The 24,115-nt window shown below is 42.6% G+C and overlaps 1 protein-coding gene across 2 annotated transcripts in view; it reads right to left on the bottom strand.

The window, feature by feature from the left end:
* The window catches only part of LOC126185144 (4-trimethylaminobutyraldehyde dehydrogenase A-like), a 178,598-nt gene that overhangs the window by 118,676 nt on the left and 35,807 nt on the right, over nt 1–24,115 (bottom strand). For both annotated transcript variants that reach the window (XM_049927990.1, XM_049927996.1), the window contains exon 3: nt 22,956–23,068. In XM_049927990.1, the coding sequence (XP_049783947.1) occupies nt 22,956–23,068 (113 nt within the window). The remainder of the gene's footprint in view (nt 1–22,955; nt 23,069–24,115) is intronic.

Raw genomic sequence — 24,115 nt, 5'->3', positions numbered from 1 at the left:
TTTATTTGCAGCCTTGAGGCAAAACGATGTGCTGTCACTGAGGGAAGTACATTACCCCTTTGGCCACGTGCTGACATCAGACCCTGTGTCTATCAAATAATAACATGAAGCCATCACGTCCCGAACATAAAGTCGCCGAGATACCGTTAATAAAGAAACATCTGTACTTACTGTCTCCATGTTATTTACGCAGCGAGCATGATTGCATGGTAGAATGCACTTCGCTCCGAACTGGTAGGTCTCAACGCCTCCATCTGCCTCTGCAGCCCATCTAGCTGCTCCTTGAGTTTTTGAAGTTGTGTACCAGTAATAGTGCGCCGCTGCTTATTAACCGCCGCCGCTTCGTATTCTTTCGTCGTCGTCTCCACCTTTGCTATACTGAGAGAATTAGTTGGTTCAACCGTCGCATGAACCCTGTCAGCGAGTTGGAGTAGTGCTTGTATATCGTATCTGTCATTCGCTGCCACAGCTGCTCTTACTGCAGACGGAAGCTGTGCTGCCCAAACGGAATGAAGTGTAGTGTTCGAAAATTCATTTTCCGTCACGATTCCACGCAAATGCCTCCAATATTCAGAGGGAGTTCTGTCACCTCTACATTCACCTCACAACACCTGGCAGATTCTTTGATCTAGCAGTTTAGTAAGCCAGCTTATTAAAAAGCACTTCAATGTTATATATTGCTGTGTTTCCGGTGGCCGTCTAATTATCTCTTCAACCAATATCACTACCCTGGCATCCAGACTGTTTGCTGCTATCATGAACTATTCCCGGTCATCAGTTACCCGATTATGCATGAATGCCAGTTCTAACATGGAGAACCAAAGTTCCAGTTTATCGGCCAGGAATGGCAGCGGGCGTACTTTCATGTGTTGTCCCAGCGAATCCTCCTCTCGTATATGTGTTCCGGCTGTGGATTTTGTCCTGGTAATATCACTGTCCCACTCCACTGAATCCATTCCGTGGTGTTGAACGTCGTTCCATAACTCCCGAACCTGACCATGCAGCGTACCCTGCCGGTGTACTGAGCGTGCTGTAGAGTTGCCATTTGGAGTATCTTGTAGTGTACCTTCGTTATCCTTCTCCTCTGCCTCTTGCCGTAAGTGTTCTTTTGACTTTGGTGTCACCACTTTGTAGCCACTACATAGCTCCATTCTATTAAAGATAGACTTGTTCGTATTCTTAATGTTCAACTTTATTCTGAAGCAATGAGCCAGACATTAACATAGAACATCAAAGACAAAACAACCACAAAGCAAAGAGTAAATGATTATGTGCACACTAGAGTCTTTGCCGCTGCCCCTGTACTGTGCACACGCAACTATTCGCCCGCGTGCCCCCACAGGCCCAAACTCTCAAGAATGGAAAGAAGCAATGAATGGAGAGGGAATTGGATTCTTTATCTCAGAATGAAATTTTTGGATGGGTAAATATGCCAGCAGATAAGAAACCATCATAGGCAAGATGGGTATTCACTTTGAAGAGGCCCGAAAATTCATCACCAAGATATAAAGCATGACTTTTAATAAAAGGATGTTCACAACAACAAGGGATAGATTACAAAGAACCTTTTTCACCTGTAGTCAAGTATGCATCACTGAGTTATCTTTTAACCTTGGCAGCAAAATGAAATTTAACAGTTCATCATATGGATGTAAAAACAACATATTTAAATGGGAAATTGGAGGAGGAGATATATGTCATTCCACCAACAGAAGTCATGAAAACCATATCAGAAAGGGAAAAGATTTGGCGTTTGTGAAAAAGTATTTATGGACTTAAACAGAGTGGATATTGCTGGAATCGATGTCTACATGAAACTCTAATAAATATGAATATGAAGCAATCTAAGGCAGATCCCAGTATATACTATAAAAGGAGAAGAGAAGGGGTAATAATAATGTCAATATGGGTGGACGACTTCTTTATCCTGACTGAAAACGAAAGCCAAATGAGAATTTTTATGAAACAGCTGCAAACCAAGTTTAAGGTGCATGATGTGGGAGAAGTTAAAAGTTATTTAGGTATGCAGATCACTAAGGATGAGGAGAGACAAGAATTGAGCATAAATCGATCATCATATACAGAAAAAAATCTCAAAGAAATTTGGCATTAGTGACTGTAAACCCATAACTATTCCAATGGAAGGAGGAGTGAAGTTAAATATAAATGAGACAGATATGGAATGTGATGAGAATGTACCATATTTAGAAGCAGTAAGGAGTCTGTTATATTTGTCTCATATGTTATGACCCAACATTGCTTTTGCCACCAATGCAGTGAGCAGATAATTGCATAGACCCAATGGAAAAGCACTGGAAAGCCGTGAAAAGGATATTCCAATATCTAAGAGGAACTTCAAACCATGAATTAAGATACCGTAGAGAAGGTAATGCAAAACTAGAAGGCTACAGTGATGCAGACTGATGGAGTGAATTGGGAGATAGGCATTCCACTAATAGCTGCTGCTTTAAATTAATGGGGGCCCTCATTTCATGGTCCTCTCAAAAGTAAAAAAATGTTGCATTGAGTACAGTAGAGGCTGAGTATATGGAGTCATCTTACACCACACAAGGAGCATTGTGGCAAAGAACATTAATATGCGAAACAGAACCCAATTTAATTGTGGAACCTATAATGATCTTCTGTGACAATAAAGGAGCCATTAACCTAGCTAAAAATTATATCACTAGTGCTAGGACAAAACATACTGATATAAGGCACCATTTTATTCGGGACTACATAGAGTGACAGAACATCACTGTAGACTACCTGCCCACAGAATACATGTTGGCTGACCTCTGACAAAACCCTTGGACAAAGAGAAGTTTGAAAAGATTGTGGGGCTCTTTGGTTTATCTTGTGAAGGCAAACCACAAAATATATGTTCAACGGGGTGTTAGAATTGTGTGAAAAATATATTTCATATGAGACAGCAGCAAGGTGCATCATGTAAAATATTATAGACCTCTCTGGTGCTATTGTAAACTCAGAGTTTATGTGTGTAATATAATATTCCTTGGTTGTTGTGTTCAATGTATTTTACCTGGAAGTGCGAATATAGTTACTGGCAGTAAATATCTTTTACTCACTATTAATTATTCACCTGTGTTGATTCTAATAGCCCTTAAAACATTAAAATGACAATAGTTTTATATTTAACAAGAAAAATGATACATTTCTGAAAATATAAATAATTGGATTGATAAAAAAAATATCTACTCACCAAGTGACAGCAGGAGAAAACATATATAAAAAAGGTATTACAATCTGCTAGGTTTTGGAGCCAGTGGCTCTTTCCTCTGGAGGAAGGGTTGATGGGGAAGGAAGGGGGGGGGGGGGGCGGGGTTTGAAGGAAAAGGACTGGTGAAGTTTAGGAAAAGGGGTAGAGTTTGGAAAAGTTGCCCAGAACCACTCGAAAGGCACTTTTCTTCTTGTCCTGTCCAGTAAGTCTCCCCTGGCCTGGGGTTCTGGATGACTTTTCTGAGCTCTACTCCTTTTACTAAACCTCACCAGTCCTTTTCCTTCATCCCTCTTCCTTCCCCTTCAACTGTTCTGCCAGAAGAAGGAGCCACTGGTTACAAAAGCTAGCAAATTGTAAGCTCTTTTTCATATGTGTGTTCTCCTTCCACTGCTTTCTGAGTAGACTTTTTTTATCTATCCAATTACTAATAGTCCAAATGAAAGTGCTGGCAGGTCAATAGACACACAAACAAACACAAACATACACACAAAATTCAAGCTTTCGCAACCAACGGTTGCTTCGTCAGGAAAGAGGGAAGGAGAGGGAAAGACGGAAGGATGTGGGTTTTAAGGGAGAGGGTAAGGAGTCATTCCAATCCCGGGAGCGGAAAGACTTACCTTAGGGGGAAAAAAGGGCAGGTATACACTCGCACACACACACACACACACACACACATATCCATCCACACATACACAGACACAAGCAGACAGATATATTTTTCCCATGTGGAATGTTTCCCTCTATTATATTCAATTATTAATAGTTATATATTAATTATTAAAAACATTTAAGGAAATGTCTTTCCAAAAAGGATGCAGATTAAAGAGATTTAAACAGAAGTGGAAGTGGACAGAATTAAAGAACGAGCCGTTCTAACTGATAATCCTCCAGCAATACATGAGATGGCAGCACAGTCATGAGAGGAACTACAATTTATACATCATTTCCACTTGGTGTATACATTACATATAGCTCAACAAAGCCAGACCTCCAAATTTCTCAATTTCTCCTCGAGGTTGCAAACCACAGTAGTAGAGGCTTTGCTAATATGGCTCGTACACTTACCAAAACACACACACACACACACACACACACACACACACACACACACACACACACACACCACATCTGTATCTTCCTTGGTAAAGAAACATTAGGAAATGGAGCTTAGTATTTCTCCTTCTGCTTTGCTACTCCCAATTTCAGTTCCTCTCTCATCAACGAACATCAACAGGGATGATTTTGAGGTAGTGGTGGTGGATCAAGTTGGGATCGTGGTCTAAACTGTTCAAAGCAGGGTTCAATGATAGCTTTGCTGTTGTGAAGGAATGCCCGAACAGTGGTGTTTCCCTTCCTGTCCCTCTGCAGCTCCCTAAACAGCCATACCATCAACCACCACTTCTCTTTGACAAACCAAGCTTGACCAATCTCCCTGACATCCCATCGCCCTCACCACTGGCTCTCAGACCGAGAATAACCTGTAATCACAAGAACCAGTCACAACAGTGCATTGTTCTTACCTATCATCTAAAGCACTCTCCCTCCTGAATTATCTGTATGATCTAAGGGTCTCACTTTCAGCCCTAAACCTGCATTCGATCACGCTGCTTTGGTGAAGGACCTACTTTCCTTCACTTGTAATATCAGTTGGAAATATAACTGTGTGACCCAATCCCACAATCTTTCCAGCAGCAAATCTGACATTGAACCCTGCCTTGAACAGTTCAGACCACAACCTGAACTTGATCCACCACCACTACCTCAAAATCATTCCTTACAAGCCTTCCAATAATTCCTCACATTCAGCATTGCTTCAGAACCCTTCCTCAGATCCCTACAACATGACCCTAACCTGTCCTCTGCACAGCTCCAGGCTTTACATTATCTAAAAGCTGATGATTTCATCATTATTCTCCAAGCAGACAAAAGATCTACCACTATAGCACTTGACCAAAAGGAGGATGTTAGTAAAAGTCTACACTATCTGTCTGACACCTCTACATACAGTGTCTGTCATCAGGTTCCCATCTCTGTGATTCAAACTGACCTGCAGTCCCTCCTTAAAACCTCAGACCCCTCTCAAGCACTAACACCTCAATCCATAGAACTTCTCACATCACCCAAAACATGCTCCCCCACCATTTACTTTCTTCCTAAGATCCACAAACCTAAACGTCCTGGCCGTTCCTATCATTGGTAGCTTCAAAGCACCCAGCAAACATATATGCATTAGTTGATCAGCACCTGCAACCCATTATACAAAGACTCCTCTCCTATATCAAAGGTACCAACCATTTCTTAGATTGTCTGAAATCCATGCCCATCCCACTCCCACCACACACCTTGCTTGTCACTACCGATGCCACCTCCCTCTATACCAACATCCCCCACATACATAGTCTGTCTGCTGCTGAACATTTCCTCAGTCGGCGCCCACCTGATTCAAAATCTATGACATCCTTCCTATTCACCTTAATCAACTTTATACTTACCAACAACTACTTCATCTTTGAGGGGCACACTTACAAATAGATCAGGAGTATGGCCATGGGAACCAGGATGACTCCTTCCTATGTCAGCACTTTCATCGGTCGCTTGGAGGGGGATTTCCTGGGATCCATATGTCTTCAGCCTCTGGTTTGGTTTAGATACATTGATGACAATTTTACCATATGTACTCAAGGTGAGGCTGACCTATTAAAATTCCTGGAATCTCTGAATACCTTCTCCCAATTAAATTTCACATGGTCCTATTCCGAATCCCATGCCACTTTCCTTGATGTTGATGTCATCCTCACCAAAGGAAAGCTGCACACTTCCATCCACATTAAACATACCAACAAACAACAGTACTTACATTTTGACAGTTGCCATCCTTTACATGTCAAATGTTCCCTCCCTTACAGCGCTGGCATTTGAGGCAAACATATTTGTTCAGATGCAGACTCTTTACAGCAATACACCACCACTTTCACCTCAGCCTTCACTGCACATAGTTACCCCACCAGCCTAGTTCAAAAGCAGATTTCCTGGGCCATCACATCCAATCCTGGTATCGTTGATCCCTCCAAAAAACAACTTTGGAGCACATTGCTGGTGTGCTGGTGGCTCAGTATTATCCTGGTCTGGAATATACTAATCAGCTTCTTTGACACGGCCATGACTTCTGAAAATCATGCCCTGAAATGAGATCCATTCTTTCCTAATTTTTGCCCACCACACCTAGAATAGCTTTTCGTCACCATCCAAATCTCCACAATTTTCTTGTCAGACCCTATGCTCCTTCTGCACCCATATCCCTGCCCTATGGCCTTTTACATCGGTATGACTACCACCAAATTATCAATTAGGATGAATAGCCACCCACAGAGGGTGTATAATGCAACATGCAATATCCTGCTGCAGAGCATGCTCTACAACATGACAATCATGACCTCGGTGACTGTTTCACCATATGCGCTATCTGGATTCTTCCTCCAGACACCAATTTCTCAGAAATCTGCAGGTGGGAACTAGCGCTACAACATGTCCTTGGTTCTCGCCGCCCACCTGGGCTTAATTTACGTTAATTTCTTCCGTCTCTGCATTTCTTCACAGTAACTACTTTTTCCTTCACTCTGTTTTAGTTTTCTACATCTTTCATTGTTTTACACATTATTTTTCACCATCGCCCTCCTACCTATGTTATGTACAATGCACTTAGCTTTTCATTCTTATTAACTCACACAATGTTTAAGCAGTAATCCCTGTCTTGCATATTACCCTGTCTTCCACCTTTAAGCTGTCAGGTTTTCAAATCTCGACCAATACAGTCCCCACCAATCAGTCTTTCCTTCTCATCCCGTGCGGTAAGTCTCCCATGACCCACGGTTCTGGGTGACTTTCCTGAAATCTACCACTTTTCCTAGACCTCTCCAGTCATTTTCCTTCACCCCGCTTCCTTTCACTTAAGCCCTTCTGCCTGAAGAAGTAGCCACTGACTCCGAAATCTTGCCTAATTACAACCTTCTTTTATGTGTGTGTTATGCCGCTGCTTGGCGAGTATATTTTTTATCTATCCAATTACATTAATTTGTAAAAAATTGATTGTTTTCCTGGTTAACAACATAAGGAAAAGATATATTGCTACTTACCATTAAGATGACACAACAAAAAGACAGTTACACATGCAGCTTTCAGCCAAAGCCTTTTTCAGAACAGTGAAGACACATGTGTGTGTGAAGTGTGCTTGCTTGTGTGAACAAATGAATGTGGGTGTCCTTTCCTAAAGAAGCCTTTGGCCAAAAGCTAAATGTGTAACTTTTTGTTGTGCCTGTCTGCAACTCAATGTGTCATCTTTATGATTTATTTATGTATGTAGTTCAGGCCCTATCTTCAGATGGTGAAATTCACTTATTTCATAATTTTATGTAATGTGCTTGTATCATGAGAAAATAATGTTACTTAACATTATTCATAAACTTCTTAAATTTACTAAAGGGTTTTGATATTTTTATTAATTTAGGTATATTTAACTGCAGATGCAAGTGATGGCAGAACATAAAGCTGCCACTTAGCACTTTGAGGGTCCAACTGGCAGATAGTCCATCAGGTGGTGACAAGAAAGTAACATGATTGCAAAAAAGTGATCACTATCACAGAGATTATCGTTTCGTGACCGCTGTAGGGAAACCACAATATTGACGGGTTGATAGCCAGAAAGGTGTCATGGGCAGCGCTAAAGTGAGTAATGGTACTGCCATTGAACAGTCACAGATCATCTTGGCTGGCAGTGCTGTGGAAATACCGTTCGTGCAGCATTCACACTATCACCAGGCTTTTTAAAATGCTCTCACAGTGACAGCACATTCCAATGTTGCCTGATCATCAAATGGGAATTTATTCACAATTACATGTCAGTTCTGAACATGTCCAACAGAACACCCCCCCCCCCCCCCCCCACACACACACACAGACATTATATATACACTCCTGGAAATTGAAATAAGAACACCGTGAATTCATTGTCCCAGGAAGGGGAAACTTTATTGACACATTACTGGGGTCAGATACATCACATGATCACACTGACAGAACCACAGGCACATAGACACAGGCAACAGAGCATGCACAATGTCGGCACTAGTACAGTGTATATCCACCTTTCGCTGCAATGCAGGCTGCTATTCTCCCATGGAGACGATCGTAGAGATGCTGGATGTAGTCCTGTGGAATGGCTTGCCATGCCATTTCCACCTGGCGCCTCAGTTGGACCAGCGTTCGTGCTGGATGTGCAGACCGCGTGAGATGACGCTTCATCCAGTCCCAAACATGCTCAATGGGGGACAGATCCGGAGATCTTGCTGGCCAGGGTAGTTGACTTACACCTTCTAGAGCACGTTGGGTGGCACGGGATACATGCGGACGTGCATTGTCCTGTTGGAACAGCAAGTTCCCTTGCCGGTCTAGGAATGGTAGAACGATGGGTTCGATGACGGTTTGGATGTACCGTGCACTATTCAGTGTCCCCTCGACGATCACCAGTGGTGTACGGCCAGTGTAGGAGATCGCTCCCCACACCATGATGCCGGGTGTTGGTCCTGTGTGCCTCGGTCGTATGCAGTCCTGATTGTGGCGCTCACCTGCACGGCGCCAAACATGCATACGACCATCATTGGCACCAAGGCAGAAGCGACTCTCATCGCTGAAGATGACACGTCTCCATTCGTCCCTCCATTCACGCCTGTCGCGACACCACTGGAGGCGGGCTGCACGATGTTGGGGCGTGAGCGGAAGACGGCCTAACGGTGTGCGGGACCGTAGCCCAGCTTCATGGAGACGGTTGCGAATGGTCCTCGCCGATACCCCAGGAGCAACAGTGTCCCTAATTTGCTGGGAAGTGGCGGTGCGGTCCCCTACGGCACTGCGTAGGATCCTACGGTCTTGGCGTGCATCCGTGCGTCGCTGCAGTCCGGTCCCAGGTCGACGGGCACGTGCACCTTCTGCCGACCACTGGCTACAACGTCGATGTACTGTGGAGACCTCACACCCCACGTGTTGAGCAATTTGGCGGTACATTCACCCGGCCTCCCGCATGCCCACTATACGCCCTTGCTCAAAGTCCGTCAACTGCACATACGGTTCACGTCCACGCTGTCGCGGCATGCTACCAGTGTTAAAGACTGCGATGGAGCTCCGTATGCCACGGCAAACTGGCTGACACTGACGGCGGCGGTGCACAAATGCTGCGCAGCTAGCGCCATTCGCCGGCCAACACCGCGGTTCCTGGTGTGTCCGCTGTGCTGTGCATGTGATCATTGCTTGTACAGCCCTCTCGCAGTGTCCGGAGCAAGTATGGTGGGTCTGACACACCGGTGTCAATGTGTTCTTTTTTCCATTTCCAGGAGTGTAGATTGCAGAACAGGAGGCTATTAGTACCTGCAGGTATGGCATATGACAATAATATCCATTCCAGTTCTATTGTATTATGGCATCCCAGTTATGTATGAAAGGGCTAAGAGGAAAGAAGATGTTCCAGAATCACTGCCTGTCAGTGGTGAGGTGGCACAGCACAGACAAACATAGGTTTGAGACTGATGAAAGAGAGGGGGGGGGGGGGGGGGAGGGAGAGGGGGAGTCTGGTGCCTCAGGGGTCACCAAAGTAGTCTTGTATTGATATTTCTTATTTCTATCTTTAACCCCTTCAAGGGGTCAGGACTCTAGTGAGGGTGTGAGGGATTCAAGAGGATCCAGAACCCAATGACCATGGCTTCTTCAACCACAGGCTGGTGTCGGTCACTGTTCTGTATATTTCCAGGGTGAGGGTTCCCTAAAGCGAAGTTCTATCACCAGTAGACACCAGAAGGAACAAAGGAAGGAATATCAGCATTTAACCTTCCATTGACACAAAGGTCATTAAAGATGGTAGATGTCGGAGGAATTGCACTCGGATGGGACATAAGTGATCACACTTTTACTGAGCTTCAAGTTATGAGAGGTGGTCAGAGACATTAAGTTCCTGGATCTTCCATTCACTGATTAAGGTAGCAAATTTCAGCGATTGGGGATAGTGATTAGTTCCATAACTGACACAGATTGGTGGTTGCTCACATGGAGTGGCCAAACACAGTGTTCACAAGCTGGGTATTTCATATACCAGGAAGAAATATGCTTGAAGCACTGATGTTTAAAGTACCACATTGAGGAGTGTGAAATATGGTTTTACATCACAACAGCAGACCAAAATTTTAACTTTCTTAGTAAATGAATACCTCCCCTCAGAAGCAAGGATGAATGCTCTGGTGTCAACCTTGTTATCTGGTAGGTCCCAATGTACATGACATACATAGTGTGCTCCTCACTTCTCCAATGCATAATTCTTCATCCATCTTCAATATTAAGTTACAGTGAAAAATTAAACCATGAAACATGTTCTGTTGCTTAAGAGTTGTTACAGTAACAGATACAACACTAAGTTCTTTACAAGAGACTAATGCTTAGTTCTGCATAGAATTCACTGTACAAACCACAAACTGAGAGGAGTAGGTTTCTGCAATTCATTTAGTTTTGCTTTCTTCCCACAATGTGGTCAAGAGGGAAAGTTATTAGGGTCATAATAATCTGCACTGATGAATTCAGATATTTTGGAAGAGACTGCCAGAGCCTCGGGGCCACAGGCTGGTAATTCTGGTCTTTTCACTGCACCAGACGTTCACCATAATTTGCCTACCCTGAAAGGGGGCTCTCTCCACAAGCATAATCCAGACAGAACAATGGCCAGCTGGCTTGGTGACTGTCACATCAAATCCTGGTACTCCCAAATGGACAGGTACCAGCATATAAGAGGAGGTAACAGCTTGGGACCCACTACAATGTTCCCTGTGTAGCCAGGGGCACTATCACAATTGGGTATCTGGCAACCCCCCCCCCCCCCCTCCCCCCCCACATGTCCTGGCTACCATGTTGGGTATTGGACAACATTCCCCACACAACTTGCACTTCTGTAAAAAATTTTGAATAGGTGGAGGTCAAACCTAGATGTGGGTGCCAAACATTGCTTAACCAAAATCAGTAGTATTAGATAAACAAACAACAAAGTGAGAAGAGCTGTACTTAATGTACTTCTCATGATCAAGCTATGCTGTCAACATGAAATCTGTTCTAGAGACTAAATCTGAGAAAACGCATAACGAGAGAGTAAGATTGCAACACAAGAAAGGAAGATGTACTCCAACAGCTTGGGGTGCTCAACATAGGGGCTTATGCTAATAATGCTCCGAAGTACTCCCCATAATGCACTGTACAGAGGCATAGTACAAATTTATAGACATCACAAGTAAAATTTACTTGACAAAACTGTAAATTAATAATGAAACGGAACAATTAACCGGTACTTAGCTCCAGGAGGGGGAAATCTGAGTTCTGTCAATAAGACACACGCAAAAATACCAAAAACTACTTCAGTCTTTTGAAATATAATTTCTTTCTTTAGGGAGATAGGTTCAGGAAAATTAGAAACAAGGTGGGGGAGGGGGCAGATCATACTGATTCCTGCAGTAGGTGAACTGGCCTGTTGTGAGGATAAGGAGAGGCATAGATAAAGAATCGAGATAGCAGAGAAAGTAAGAAATCGAAGGTAAGCACAGTGCCAGCTTCAGTACAGAGACAATAGAAGGAGAGATTGAAAAGCAAAGATGGATTAACAAGAAAAGAAATGGAGTGAAGACTGAAAAGGAGATGGGGAAATACCAGAGAAAGGAGAGCAGGGGCACAAAGATAAAAAAGTAATTAAATTGGCTGATAAAGAAATAAAAAATAAATTACTATATCTTTCTTTCTGCACATTCTTTTAGTAAACAATTTACCTGTGCACAGAAACTGTTCATCTTGTTCTACTACTGTTGGAAACTTGTACAGCTGCAATGTTTTCTGGAGTACATACTATCTGAACCCCTCTTTTTCATGGCTAAATCAGTTTCTTCAAAATTACACATCCACATTGTAATCGTGTGAGCAGATAGGACTCATCGATGACATCTTGGCTGGCAGTGCTGTGGAAATACCCTTCGTGCAGCATTCACACTATCACCAGGCTTTTTAAAATGCTCTCACAGTGACAGGACATTCCAATGTTGCCTGATCATCAAATGGGAATTTGTTCACAATTACATGTCAGTTCTGAACATGTCCAACAGAACACCCCCCCCCCCCCCCACACACACACACACAGACATTATATATACACTCCTGGAAATTGAAATAAGAACACCGTGAATTCATTGTCCCAGGAAGGGGAAACTTTATTGACACATTACTGGGGTCAGATACATCACATGATCACACTGACAGAACCACAGGCACATAGACACAGGCAACAGAGCATGCACAATGTCGGCACTAGTACAGTGTATATCCACCTTTCGCAGCAATGCAGGCTGCTATTCTCCCATGGAGACGATCGTAGAGATGCTGGATGTAGTCCTGTGGAATGGCTTGCCATGCCAGTTCCACCTGGCGCCTCAGTTGGACCAGCGTTCGTGCTGGACGTGCAGACCGCGTGAGACGACGCTTCATCCAGTCCCAAACATGCTCAATGGGGGACAGATCCGGAGATCTTGCTGGCCAGGGTAGTTGACTTACACCTTCTAGAGCACGTTGGGTGGCACGGGATACATGCGGACGTGCATTGTCCTGTTGGAACAGCAAGTTCCCTTGCTGGTCTAGGAATGGTATAACGATGGGTTTGATGACGGTTTGGATGTACCGTGCACTATTCAGTGTCCCCTCGACGATCACCAGTGGTGTACGGCCAGTGTAGGAGATCGCTCCCCACACCATGATGCCGGGTGTTGGCCCTGTGTGCCTCGGTCGTATGCAGTCCTGATTGTGGCGCTCACCTGCGCGGCGCCAAACACGCATACGACCATCATTGGCACCAAGGCAGACACGACTCTCATCGCTGAAGACGACACGTCTCCATTCGTCCCTCCATTCACGCCTGTCACGACACCACTGGAGGCGGGCTGCACGATGTTGGGGCGTGAGCGGAAGATGGCCTAATGGTGTGCGGGACCGTAGCCCAGCTTCATGGAGACGGTTGCGAATGGTTCTCGCCGATACCCCAGGAGCAACAGTGTCCCTAATTTGCTGGGAAGTGGCGGTGCGGTCCCCTACGGCACTGCGTAGGATCCTACGGTCTTGGCGTGCATCCGTGCGTCGCTGTGGTCCGGTCCCAGGTCGACGGGTACGTGCACCTTCCGCCGACCACTGGCGACAACATCGATGTACTGTGGAGACCTCACGCCCCACGTGTTGAGCAATTCGGCGGTATGTCCACCCGGCCTCCCGCATGCCCACTATACGCCCTCGCTCAAAGTCCGTCAACTGCACATACGGTTCACGTCCACACTGTCGCGGCATGCTACCAGTGTTAAAGACTGCGATGGAGCTCCGTATGCCACGGCAAACTGGCTGACACTGACGGCGGCGGTGCACAGATGCTGCGCAGCTAGCGCCATTCGACGGCCAACACCGCGGTTCCTGGTGTGTCCGCTGTGCCGTGCGTGTGATCATTGCTTGTACAGCCCTCTCGCAGTGTCCGGAGCAAGTATGGTGGGTCTGACACACCGGTGTCAATGTGTTCTTTTTTCCGTTTCCAGGAGTGTATATCTGACATCTCTGCCCAAACTCTTTGCCTTTACAAATGTCTGCTTGTGTCTGTATATGTGCAGATGGATATGTGTGTGTTTGCAAGTGTATACCTGTCCTTTTTTCCCCCTAAGGTAAGTCTTTCCACTCCCAGGATTGGAATGACTCCTTACCCTCTCCCTTAAAACCCACATCCTTTCGTCTTTCCCTCTCCTTCCCTCTTTCCTGACGAAGCAACCGTTGGTTGCGAAAACTTGAATTTTGAGTGTATGTTTGTGTTTGTTTGTGTGTCTATCAACATGCCAACAGGTAATTTCAGTGCAGATGCACATTATGTCCAAACTCTTGTGGGATTCAGCCAAAAGCTGCAAGCAAAGGGGTTGGTGGACAGTGGACACTACCAGAGTAAGACATGTTGAGAATTTAGGTGGACAGAAAGCCTGTCTGGATATCTGAGGTGGTGAAGGTGACTGCTCACATAAAGTGAAAAATCCGGGTTCAAGTCCTAGTCCAGAACAAATTTTCATTTGTTACTGTTGAATTTATTTCTATGTCCCATTGCAGCCAATGTCAGTTTCTCTTGAAAATAGCTCTGTTTACAGGTTAGGGGGAGACTTTTGGCACGTACAAAATATGTTGACAGTTGGCTGTGAGCATCTGGGATGGTAGGGGGGGGGGGGGGGGGGGGGGGGGGAGAGGTTGGTGTTGTTCTTATTGAGTGATCTAAAGTCTTTCGTATTTGTTTTCATTTCATACTAAACAGAACCTGGTTTCACTGCAATATGTTTCTGATTATGACTTCTTGTGTGTATACAAGTGCTCTCTTCAATTTCGTTTATATGTTACTCGTACTCTGTTTTTTGCTTGCACATGTAATACTGGGTGGAGTAAATGATTCCATTTTTGTTTTTGTTTCATATAAAACAGAAGCTGGTTTTGTCACATAGCATTCAGTCACACATATCTGTTACTGCTTATGAATCTATGTGTGAACTACTCAGTTTAAATGCGTTTAAGTATACTGCTCGCATTCTACTTCATTCTTGTTCACATGTGTTTTTGTACTTTCTCCCATTTAATGGAAAACTCTAACCTAACTGTTCTTAAAAGAATTCGTATTCATATTTAATACATCTTGTGACAGAATGAGTATGTAACTCTGCTTTGAATAGTGTTGCTTCTTGCCACTGTGTATACTCTGTAATATTAATGGCAGCATACAAAGTTATTGTACCATGTACACTGATTTCTGCTAAAATGTATTGTTAGTATTATCTACTAATAACGTGTGAATACATCCGCATAATTAGCACTACATTTTTAGTACTTTCAGGGAAGAATGCTCAAGCCACTAACACTACGAAGCACACTCAGTGGCAAGGCACAACACCATTTAAAGAAGAACAACATGTAATAAATCTGAATATTAAGTCTGTCATAAACTGCTAACATGAAGTTACCCATTAAATGCAAGAAAGTGCAAAAAACAGATATAAAAAATAATGAGAATATGAGCAATGTACTTAACAATTCATTTAAATCAAGACAACAGTAAATTCCATGGTTATAACACCAGAAACAAAAACAATCTACATTTCGAAATGAAACGTCTCACTCTGGTACAAAAAGGAGTTTACTACTCCAGCATTAAGCTGTTCAATGGTCTACCACTACATAACAAATGTGTTCATACAGAACTGCCAAAATTTAAACAATTTCTCAAAGATTACCTGACAGAAATCTTATTATACTGTGGATGAATATCTGAAAGAAAATGTATGCCATCACTAAACTTATTGTGTCTAGAAGTAGTTCAATTGATTTTATTGTGCATTTGGGCATTAGGACACTTTTTGTAACAACAGATTGGCTGTAAATGTATTTACTCTTGTAGGCCTAATATCTGATTTAACTTTGTGCTCTTATCCTTAACCTTTATTTGAAACTCCTTTTTCTGTTAAATGGTTGTTATGTTATCTAGCTGACATTGTATCTGTTACTGTATTTATAGTATGTCTTACTTAAACTATGTACAATTTGCCATTGAATTGCCCTTGTATTTATTGTAAGTTTAAATTGAAACCTGTACAATTTGACACGTTCCATATCCTTGTGATTGACTCACTAACTGGATCTACGGAACAAGAAATAAATAAATAAATAAATAAATAAGTAGTTCACACATGCCTTCATAAGCAGGAACAGGAGTTCGGAGAGTACCATGCGACAAAACCACCTTCAGTTTCGTACGAAAAAGTAAACAACTTGTTTACTCCACACAATATTATGAAAATGAGCAAAAATCAACCAGAATATGAGCAATATATTTACAATGCACTTCTGAGAAAGCAATATACACAAGATGTCATAATTAGGAATGTAATGTGATGAAAGCAGTTTCCATGTCATGTCATGTTGTGTCAGATGATTTTTAGTTTTTAATAAGTATGTGCTAAAGCACAATTATTTCTGCTTGGTAATGTCCGATCAGTCAAAATAGCAATATTAGGTTTTACAAATAAATAATTGTGCAGTCAAACAGTGACCACCATGTCATTTACAAAATTTTATGTGACTGAGGACCCCAGCTATGGAAGTTAATCCTAGTTTTTGATTCAGATTTCATTGCAAGCTCACATAAATGTTTCCAGTCACACACTTTATCAAATGTTCAAATATGTGAGAATTCTTAAGGGACCAAACTGCTGAGGTCATCGGTCCCTAGACCTACACACTACTTAAACTAACTTATGCTAAGAACAATACACACACCCATGCCAGAGGGAGAACTCGAACCTCTGATGGGAGGGGCCGCACAATCCGAAACATGGTGCCTCGAACCACAGGGCACACCCTGTATCTCTAAGACTATGAGGCCCACCCATAATGTGTAAATGAAAAATATTGTCATCTAATACTCATATTTTGAAAAAGCAAGAATAAATACACCCGTGTTCTGTTTTTCGGCAAAAGTGGAACTGACACATGGTCATAGTGATGGCAGATCACCTCTGGCATCGTGAAGGTTGTATCAAACTGTGTGATGGACCAGAATTAATCTTGTCACTCATCTTAAAAAAAGAAAACAAAACAACAAGAAATGCAGAACACAAATTATTTGGTAACAGACACAGCACACTGCTACCAGAGGTTGGCAGTATCAAGAACAAGGAAATTCAGGCCCAACCTTTATCAGTATTTGACACAATCACAATTCAAAACACTTGCCAGATACAACTGTCACAGTGAAGTGTCTGCAGCTTAGCTAATACAGAAACATAAATGCTTCCTTGTTATAATGTGCTGGGCCCCACAGTTCACAGACCATTCAACCACCTGCAACTGGTGTGGCACCGGAGCACAGAGCACAAAATTTCTGATGTGTTTTTGCACTATTTATTTTTTATGCACAATATCTTCCCAAATCAGGCATCAAGAGATGATGTGCAACACCAATAACTGAAAATTGGTTACATTTTCTGTATTTACATGCAGCAAATAAAGCTATTTCAAACTATCTTTAATAAAATAGTTCATCTAGGCACAATGTGCTATGAAATAGCATTTATTAGGAAATTATGCATTTTTGTATTTTGAGGTAGAATTTGCATCTATATTCACATTTACTACAGATGTGACTGCATTATTCTTTACACAGCCCATCCTCAAAATCCCACAATTTACTCTTCAAAAGTACAGTTCCAGTGTCACAAGCCTCTTTCTTTATCTTTGTTTGCCATCTTCAGAATGAAATATACCACTGATTCTGCATATCAGGGATCAGACAGTTTGTTGGTAGGTTTCTGGAGGCATGTGGCATGAGATGTCTACGCACAGGTCATGTAATTTATGTAAATAATGGGCTCCTGATTTGCATACACAGTCAAGGCATCTGATAGCAACCCAGATGGGTTCCACAGGATTTACATAAGATGAATTTGGTCACTGAGACACTGAGTTCACAATAACACTCCTCAAACCACTGTAGCGCAGTTCTGGCCCCGAAACATGGACAATTATACTGCTGAACGGTGGTATTGTCATTGGGGAAGATATCAAACATGAAGGGATGCAGGTGATTCACAGCTGTCATTGTGTCTTTGATTACTACCACAGGTCTCATGCAAGTACAGGAGAATGTCTCCCATAGCAGAATATCGCTCCCACCAGCCTGCATCCATTTTGAGCCAGTGTTCACCTCACTGATGGCGTTTGTGGAGGTGACCATAGACCTAGTGTAGCAAAAATGTGATTTACCTGAAGAGCCGACATGTTTCTATTGATTAATGCTCGAGTCCCGATGGTCTCATGTCCACTGCAGTCACAATTGACGATGTCATTGGGTCAACATGTGAACACGTAGGGGTGGTCTGCTGCAGAGTTCCATGTTCAACAATGTACAATAAACGGTGTGCTCTGAAACACTTGTGCATCCACCAGCAATGTGCTCTTTCAGCACAGATGCCATAGGAAGCCATCTATCCCACTTTACACAGCAGACAAGCTTCCAAACCCCACATTTTGTGAAGAGTTGTGGATGTCCAACCATTTAGTGCCTAGTGGTAGTTTAACTGTCCTTCTACCTCCTTCTGTTGGTGCTCATGACAGTAGCATGTGAATATTCGACCAGCTTTGCCATTTTTGAGATACTCATTCACAGGCTCTGTATAATAACCACCTTCCGTTTGTCAAAGTTGCTAATCTCAATAGATTTCCCATTTGCAGCCCACATCTTTGCTGGGGTGATTCCCCGACCATGTCTGCACTGCAACACCTCGAGACAGCATCCAACATCACAATGGGCAGTGGTCATAATCTTTTAGCTCAGCAGTGTATATAATTTACTTCATCTTTTTTGTCATATCAATGTTCCGGAGAACAGGGTTGATTTGTCTACCATTGATTATATTGTATGTTATTTCAGGAGACAGACCTCTGACTTTCCTAGTTCTTACAAGAGGCAGGTTCCCATCAGCTTGGAGTATGAATGGGTTGTTCCTTCACCTGAGGCACAAAAAATATCCCTCTTACCTTACTAAGAAAGAAACTAAAAGTTCTGAAAGCCAGGAATAGATTTATCTACTTTTAAATATTTTTAATAGTAGTGCTGGAGTATCACCTCCTCAAGGTAAGTATTCACAAGCCATTTTGTCTCCTTGTCTCTGATGAACACTCACCATCAGGGACAATGTGCTGTGTTCTATTATTTAAGAAGTGTTCAAGCCTCTCACATATCTGGAAGCTAGTACCTTATGCATGCATTTTCAGTAACAGTCAGCAGTGGGGCATTGAGTCAAATGCTTTCTGGAAATGTACGAATATCATATGACAGAAGGGCAAGCTGAGTTTTGAACAAGCAATGCTTTCTAAATCCATGCTGATTCATGGACAGAAGCTTTTCCAACTCAAGATAACTTCTGAAAGGATATTGGTCTGTAATCTTGCAGGCCCATTTTTTTACCTCCATATATACAGGAGGCACCTGCATTTTTTTCCAGTTGTTGGGGCTTTGCACTGGGTGAGAGATTCATGAAAAATGCAAGCTGCATAAGGAACCAGTGCCACAGAGTAATCTCTGTGAAACCAAATTGGGATTACATCTGGACCAGGCAACCTGTTTGTTTTCAACTCTTTCAGTTGCTTCTTTACACCAGAAATGCCTATTACTATGTCATCCATAAAGGAGTCTATGTGACAGTCAAACAACAGTATGTTGCATGTTCCTCCTGCATGAATGATTTCTTAAATGTGAAAACTGAAACTTCAGCTTTTGTTTTGCTTTATTCTATTGCCACACCAGTCAATGAGTGAGTGCTTTGCGATTTTACATATCACCAGAATTTTCTCAGGTTCTCACCAAGGTCTTTTGCTAAGGTATGATGGTGGAAGTTGTAAGCTTCACATATTCTTTTTACAGATGTATGAATTTCTACTAAATTTCACCTTCCATCATTTGTGTGTTCCTTTTCTCTACTTCCTCAGTGTGTTCTTAATTTTGTTACTAAACCAGGGTGGATCTTTTCCATCCTTAATTCAGCTCATACTCTTTCAGAGAGTGAATTACAATCAGCTTAAACTTTGCTCCAGTGATTCATGAGCCTTGAATAAGACAATGTTGTGAAAGCTGCACAGTATTTTAATGAGGCATCTGCTCACTATCTTCAGGTGCTTATTGAAATATTGTTATTGTGGTTTGACGATATATGTGCTCACTCACCATAAAAGTGCAGGTGCTGAGGGGAGGGGCTAAAATGTCATTGTAGACAACCATAAAGGACATTGGCATGAAGGGATCCCTGTCAGAGAAATGGGCTGCAGTCTTTGCATGCATGACATGGTAAGAGTGCAGCTGCAAGTCGCGGACCCAGATTTTGATATCTAGCTTAAGAGACCTGACTTCAATTCCCTGTTTGTCTTGCTTCATTGGATTCATTCATCTGTTATTGGTGCAGGTGAAATTAATTTTTGCTCCAACAGAAGAAATAGGTCCTGTGAGAAGCTCTTGTTGAGAAACATTGTTTGGATTCATCTTAAAACTGTCTACTGTTTTATAAACAGTCATCCTGCTCCTCCTTGAATATCTTCTGCGTCGGTACGGCATGGCTGTGTGCACAGTGTGGCTGCCTCGAGTCGACTCAACAAGCAGCTGCCTGTGCGCCCTGTTATCAAGCAACAAGGGCGTGGCAGGAAGTAAGCCTGCCGCGCAGCGCAATAGCGGCGCCTGTTGCGCAACCGGAAGTGAGTTTTCCAGCAACACGGGCCTAGTAATACTAGGGCCCGTGTCGCGCGGCAGCCTCGCTCAGCGGCTAAGTCCGCTTCAAGGTCACCCGCCTTACACAGCTATATGCAGTAAATGCACACAACCATACAAATTCATTGTGTGCATTTACTGCATATAGCTGTGTAAGGTGGGTGACCTTGAAGCGGACTTAGCCGCTGAGCGAGGCTGCCACGCGACACGGGCCCTAGTATTACTAGGCCCGTGTTGCTGGAAAACTCACTTCCGGTTGCGCAACAGGCACCGCCATTGCGCTGCGCGGCAGGCTTACTTCCTGCCACGCCCTTGTTGCTTGATAACAGAGCGCACAGGCAGCTGCTTGTTGAGTCGACTCGAGGCAGCCGCACTGTGCACACAGCCATGCCGTACCGACGCAGAAGATATTCAAGGAGGAGCAGGATGATTGTTTATAAAACAGTAGACAGTTTTAAGATGAATCCAAACAATGTTTCTCAACAAGAGCTTCTCACAGGACCTATTTCTTTTGTTGGAGCAAAAATTAATTTCACCTGCACCACTAACGAGGTAATGGTTGGTTGACAATTGCTGTTGTGAGAGGTGGTGACACTGCTTTACAAGGACTTGAAAGCTATTATGATCGTGATATAATTGCTTATCGCACCATAGCAATTAGTACCACCTATGCTGGTCCCCATGCTTTGCTAAGTTAACATCTCATGTCTCTGTTAATCAGGTCATTAGCTTCCTTAATGATTGAGTCCCAGTATGTGGAGGTGAATGATAGGATCATTGTCTCTCCATAGATTGTGGTATGTCTCATATCAAGACAGTATTCAGCAATAGCAGATTTGCAGGCTGACCTAATCTGGTGTGGTATCTATGTTCATTGCATTTATCTTTAACAGTATGACATGTCTGGCCAATATATGGTTTCCCAAACAGGAAGAGATTTTATGTACTGGTCCTCTTAGACCCACACTGTCTTTAACAGATTTGTATACGATGATGTCATAACCACACCCCTTGGTGCCCGTACTTTTTTAACAAGTCAGCACATATACTGGTGAGCCACAACAACAATACATGAGTAAGCACCTGAAGATGGGAAGCAGCTGTTTCACTGAAACATTGTGCAGGACTCACAACATTATCCAGTGTGATGCCCACGAACCACAGAAGCAGTCGTTACATCAGGAAAGTCTCAAACAATGTAGTGTAAACTTTGCCCATAATTCCTCTACATCCATCACATAGGAACTAAATGATGGCCATTCATTGTCTAAGTGGAATGCTAACAACTGCTTGTCTGCCCTTTCAAGCAAAAATTCTCTCCTAGCCTTTTTGATAGAAATGACTTCTGTGCCCATCATAACTAAGATGACATCATGAAAGGAAAATGTAAGACATCACAGAAAAAAATATGCTTAAGGGTCAAATATAGCATCAAGAAGGCCAACATGAGTGTTTTGTTGCCTGGCAATGCCATTGATGGGTGATGTAGGTTTAAAAGGACAAGAACTGGCAGAGGCCACATATAAAGCAATGGAAGTATCGACACCTATCATAGAATACCTTTCTAGAAGGATCCCTTGTATATGGTTATATGCTGCTGAAATTGCTGGATGAAACAATAAGATTTTGAAAATATGCTCCAAGAAGAAAGACCACAAGGGCTGTATGGGTAAAGAAACTTAAAAGAATAATCATACAAAAAGAATTTTTAAAAATTCTGTAATTTGGCCAGCTGAGGAATACTGTGTGAAACAGTCAACAAGAAGGTATAATCACCAAGATTCCTATCCACACTAAAGAATGATGACACATTACCAGAAGCTGGGGACAGTCAGTTATCATAATGATAAAAACACTGCTTCCTTATGATCTAAATGCCTATGCCATAAAAAATAAAAAATGCCTATGCCATAGGCATAAATACTGAACCAGGTCCACTCGAGGAGCAGTCTCAGGTCGCACCTGATGAAGGTCACGAGCTACGTGACCGAAATAACGTGCAAGTACGATGCTGATATCCGGCAGAACACCCAACAACCCAAGATGTCATTAGATCGCCGGGAAAGCCTGAAGAGTTACAGCTTATATTTCCATACACATAAGCAGAAATAATTCAAACAATTTAATGTCTTTAAAAAAAACTCCATGGTCTGATTGGATTCCTCCTGCAATAACAAAAGCTATAATTTATTAAGGAGGTACCTATTTGTGAGAATTGTATAACTAATGCCTAATGCAAGAATGTGTGCTGCAACTTGTGTATGTAGGTACGTATTATGTGGTGCTGTTACAAAGTTGCCTTAAGCAGAACATTTTTCAATTATTAAAATCACTTACCTTCCAGGAACATGTCTGTAATGGGAAGTTCCAGGCTCCAATGCCCACAACAACTCCAAGAGGCTCACGGCAAACCATTGCAAAATTGTCACCTTGTAGTGGTACATGCTGTCCTTAAAATACAGAAAAAAAGTTGCTTATAAGATAATATCCATAATGGAAGAACACACAATACATATCTGATGTAAATGTATCACCCGTTGATTTTTTAACAGGATGTCAAGGGATATCACTATATACACATTACCTTGCCACTATAGACAAACTATCTAGAAGTCAAGTGCTACATTAGGTAGAAGCTACACACATTCATGTGTAGATTGCCTGAATATCAGAATCCCACAATTACCAGGATTTTATACAGTTGCCCAAGTCAAATCAAGTGATTTCTACATTGGTGTCACATTGGCAATTATGGGTCTAATTCATTCCTCACAAAAAACAAACTGATGGTTGTGAGGTATTATGAGTGGCAAGAAAGCAGTAGTTCAACAAAGTATCACAAATAGTGTTGAAAACGGGAAAAAAATCACAGCAGTGACAATATATGCCAAAATACGGCTGAGTGGAATAATGTGTTTATATGACAGATTATTGCACCAGAAGAAAGGATGTGTGTAATAAAATACTTAGAATTAAAAAATCTAGTGGTTGTCATAAAATAATACCAATGTTAATTAAAGATAGTTTTTCTGAATTAAGTAACATTTTAAGTTATTTGTGACAATAGTCAATTATCAAGAAAGCCCCACCTGAACAGCTGAGAGTGCTAAAGTGCATGCTTCTGAGACTTGGGGAAGTGAGCCGGCCCCAGAGCAAATCTGTCTCACAGATTAGTGATGGGGGCTGGGGAGATGGCCAAATGGTTTTTGGTTTTTAGGCACTTGTCCACATTCAACTAGGTAAGTAGGAGGCTGGTACCCACATTGTGCCTCAGATATCCAATATGCAACACTTAGAAACATTACCACACTTGAATATGAAATTTATATCACACGCAAATGGATGGGATACACAGATTCCTTCCTTGGGGGAGGGTGGTTGTATCAGGAAGGGCAACCAACTACCAAATGCCACTAACACTACTAAAACCAATATGGATAACAGTGCTGACCCTGTAGGTAATGGGAAAAAGCAAAGGGAAAAGAAAGGAAGATCAT

The sequence above is a fragment of the Schistocerca cancellata genome, chromosome 1 (assembly GCF_023864275.1).
Source record: "Schistocerca cancellata isolate TAMUIC-IGC-003103 chromosome 1, iqSchCanc2.1, whole genome shotgun sequence".
Classification (NCBI taxonomy): domain Eukaryota; kingdom Metazoa; phylum Arthropoda; class Insecta; order Orthoptera; family Acrididae; genus Schistocerca; species Schistocerca cancellata.
This window is presented reverse-complemented; position numbering and strand designations above follow the sequence as displayed.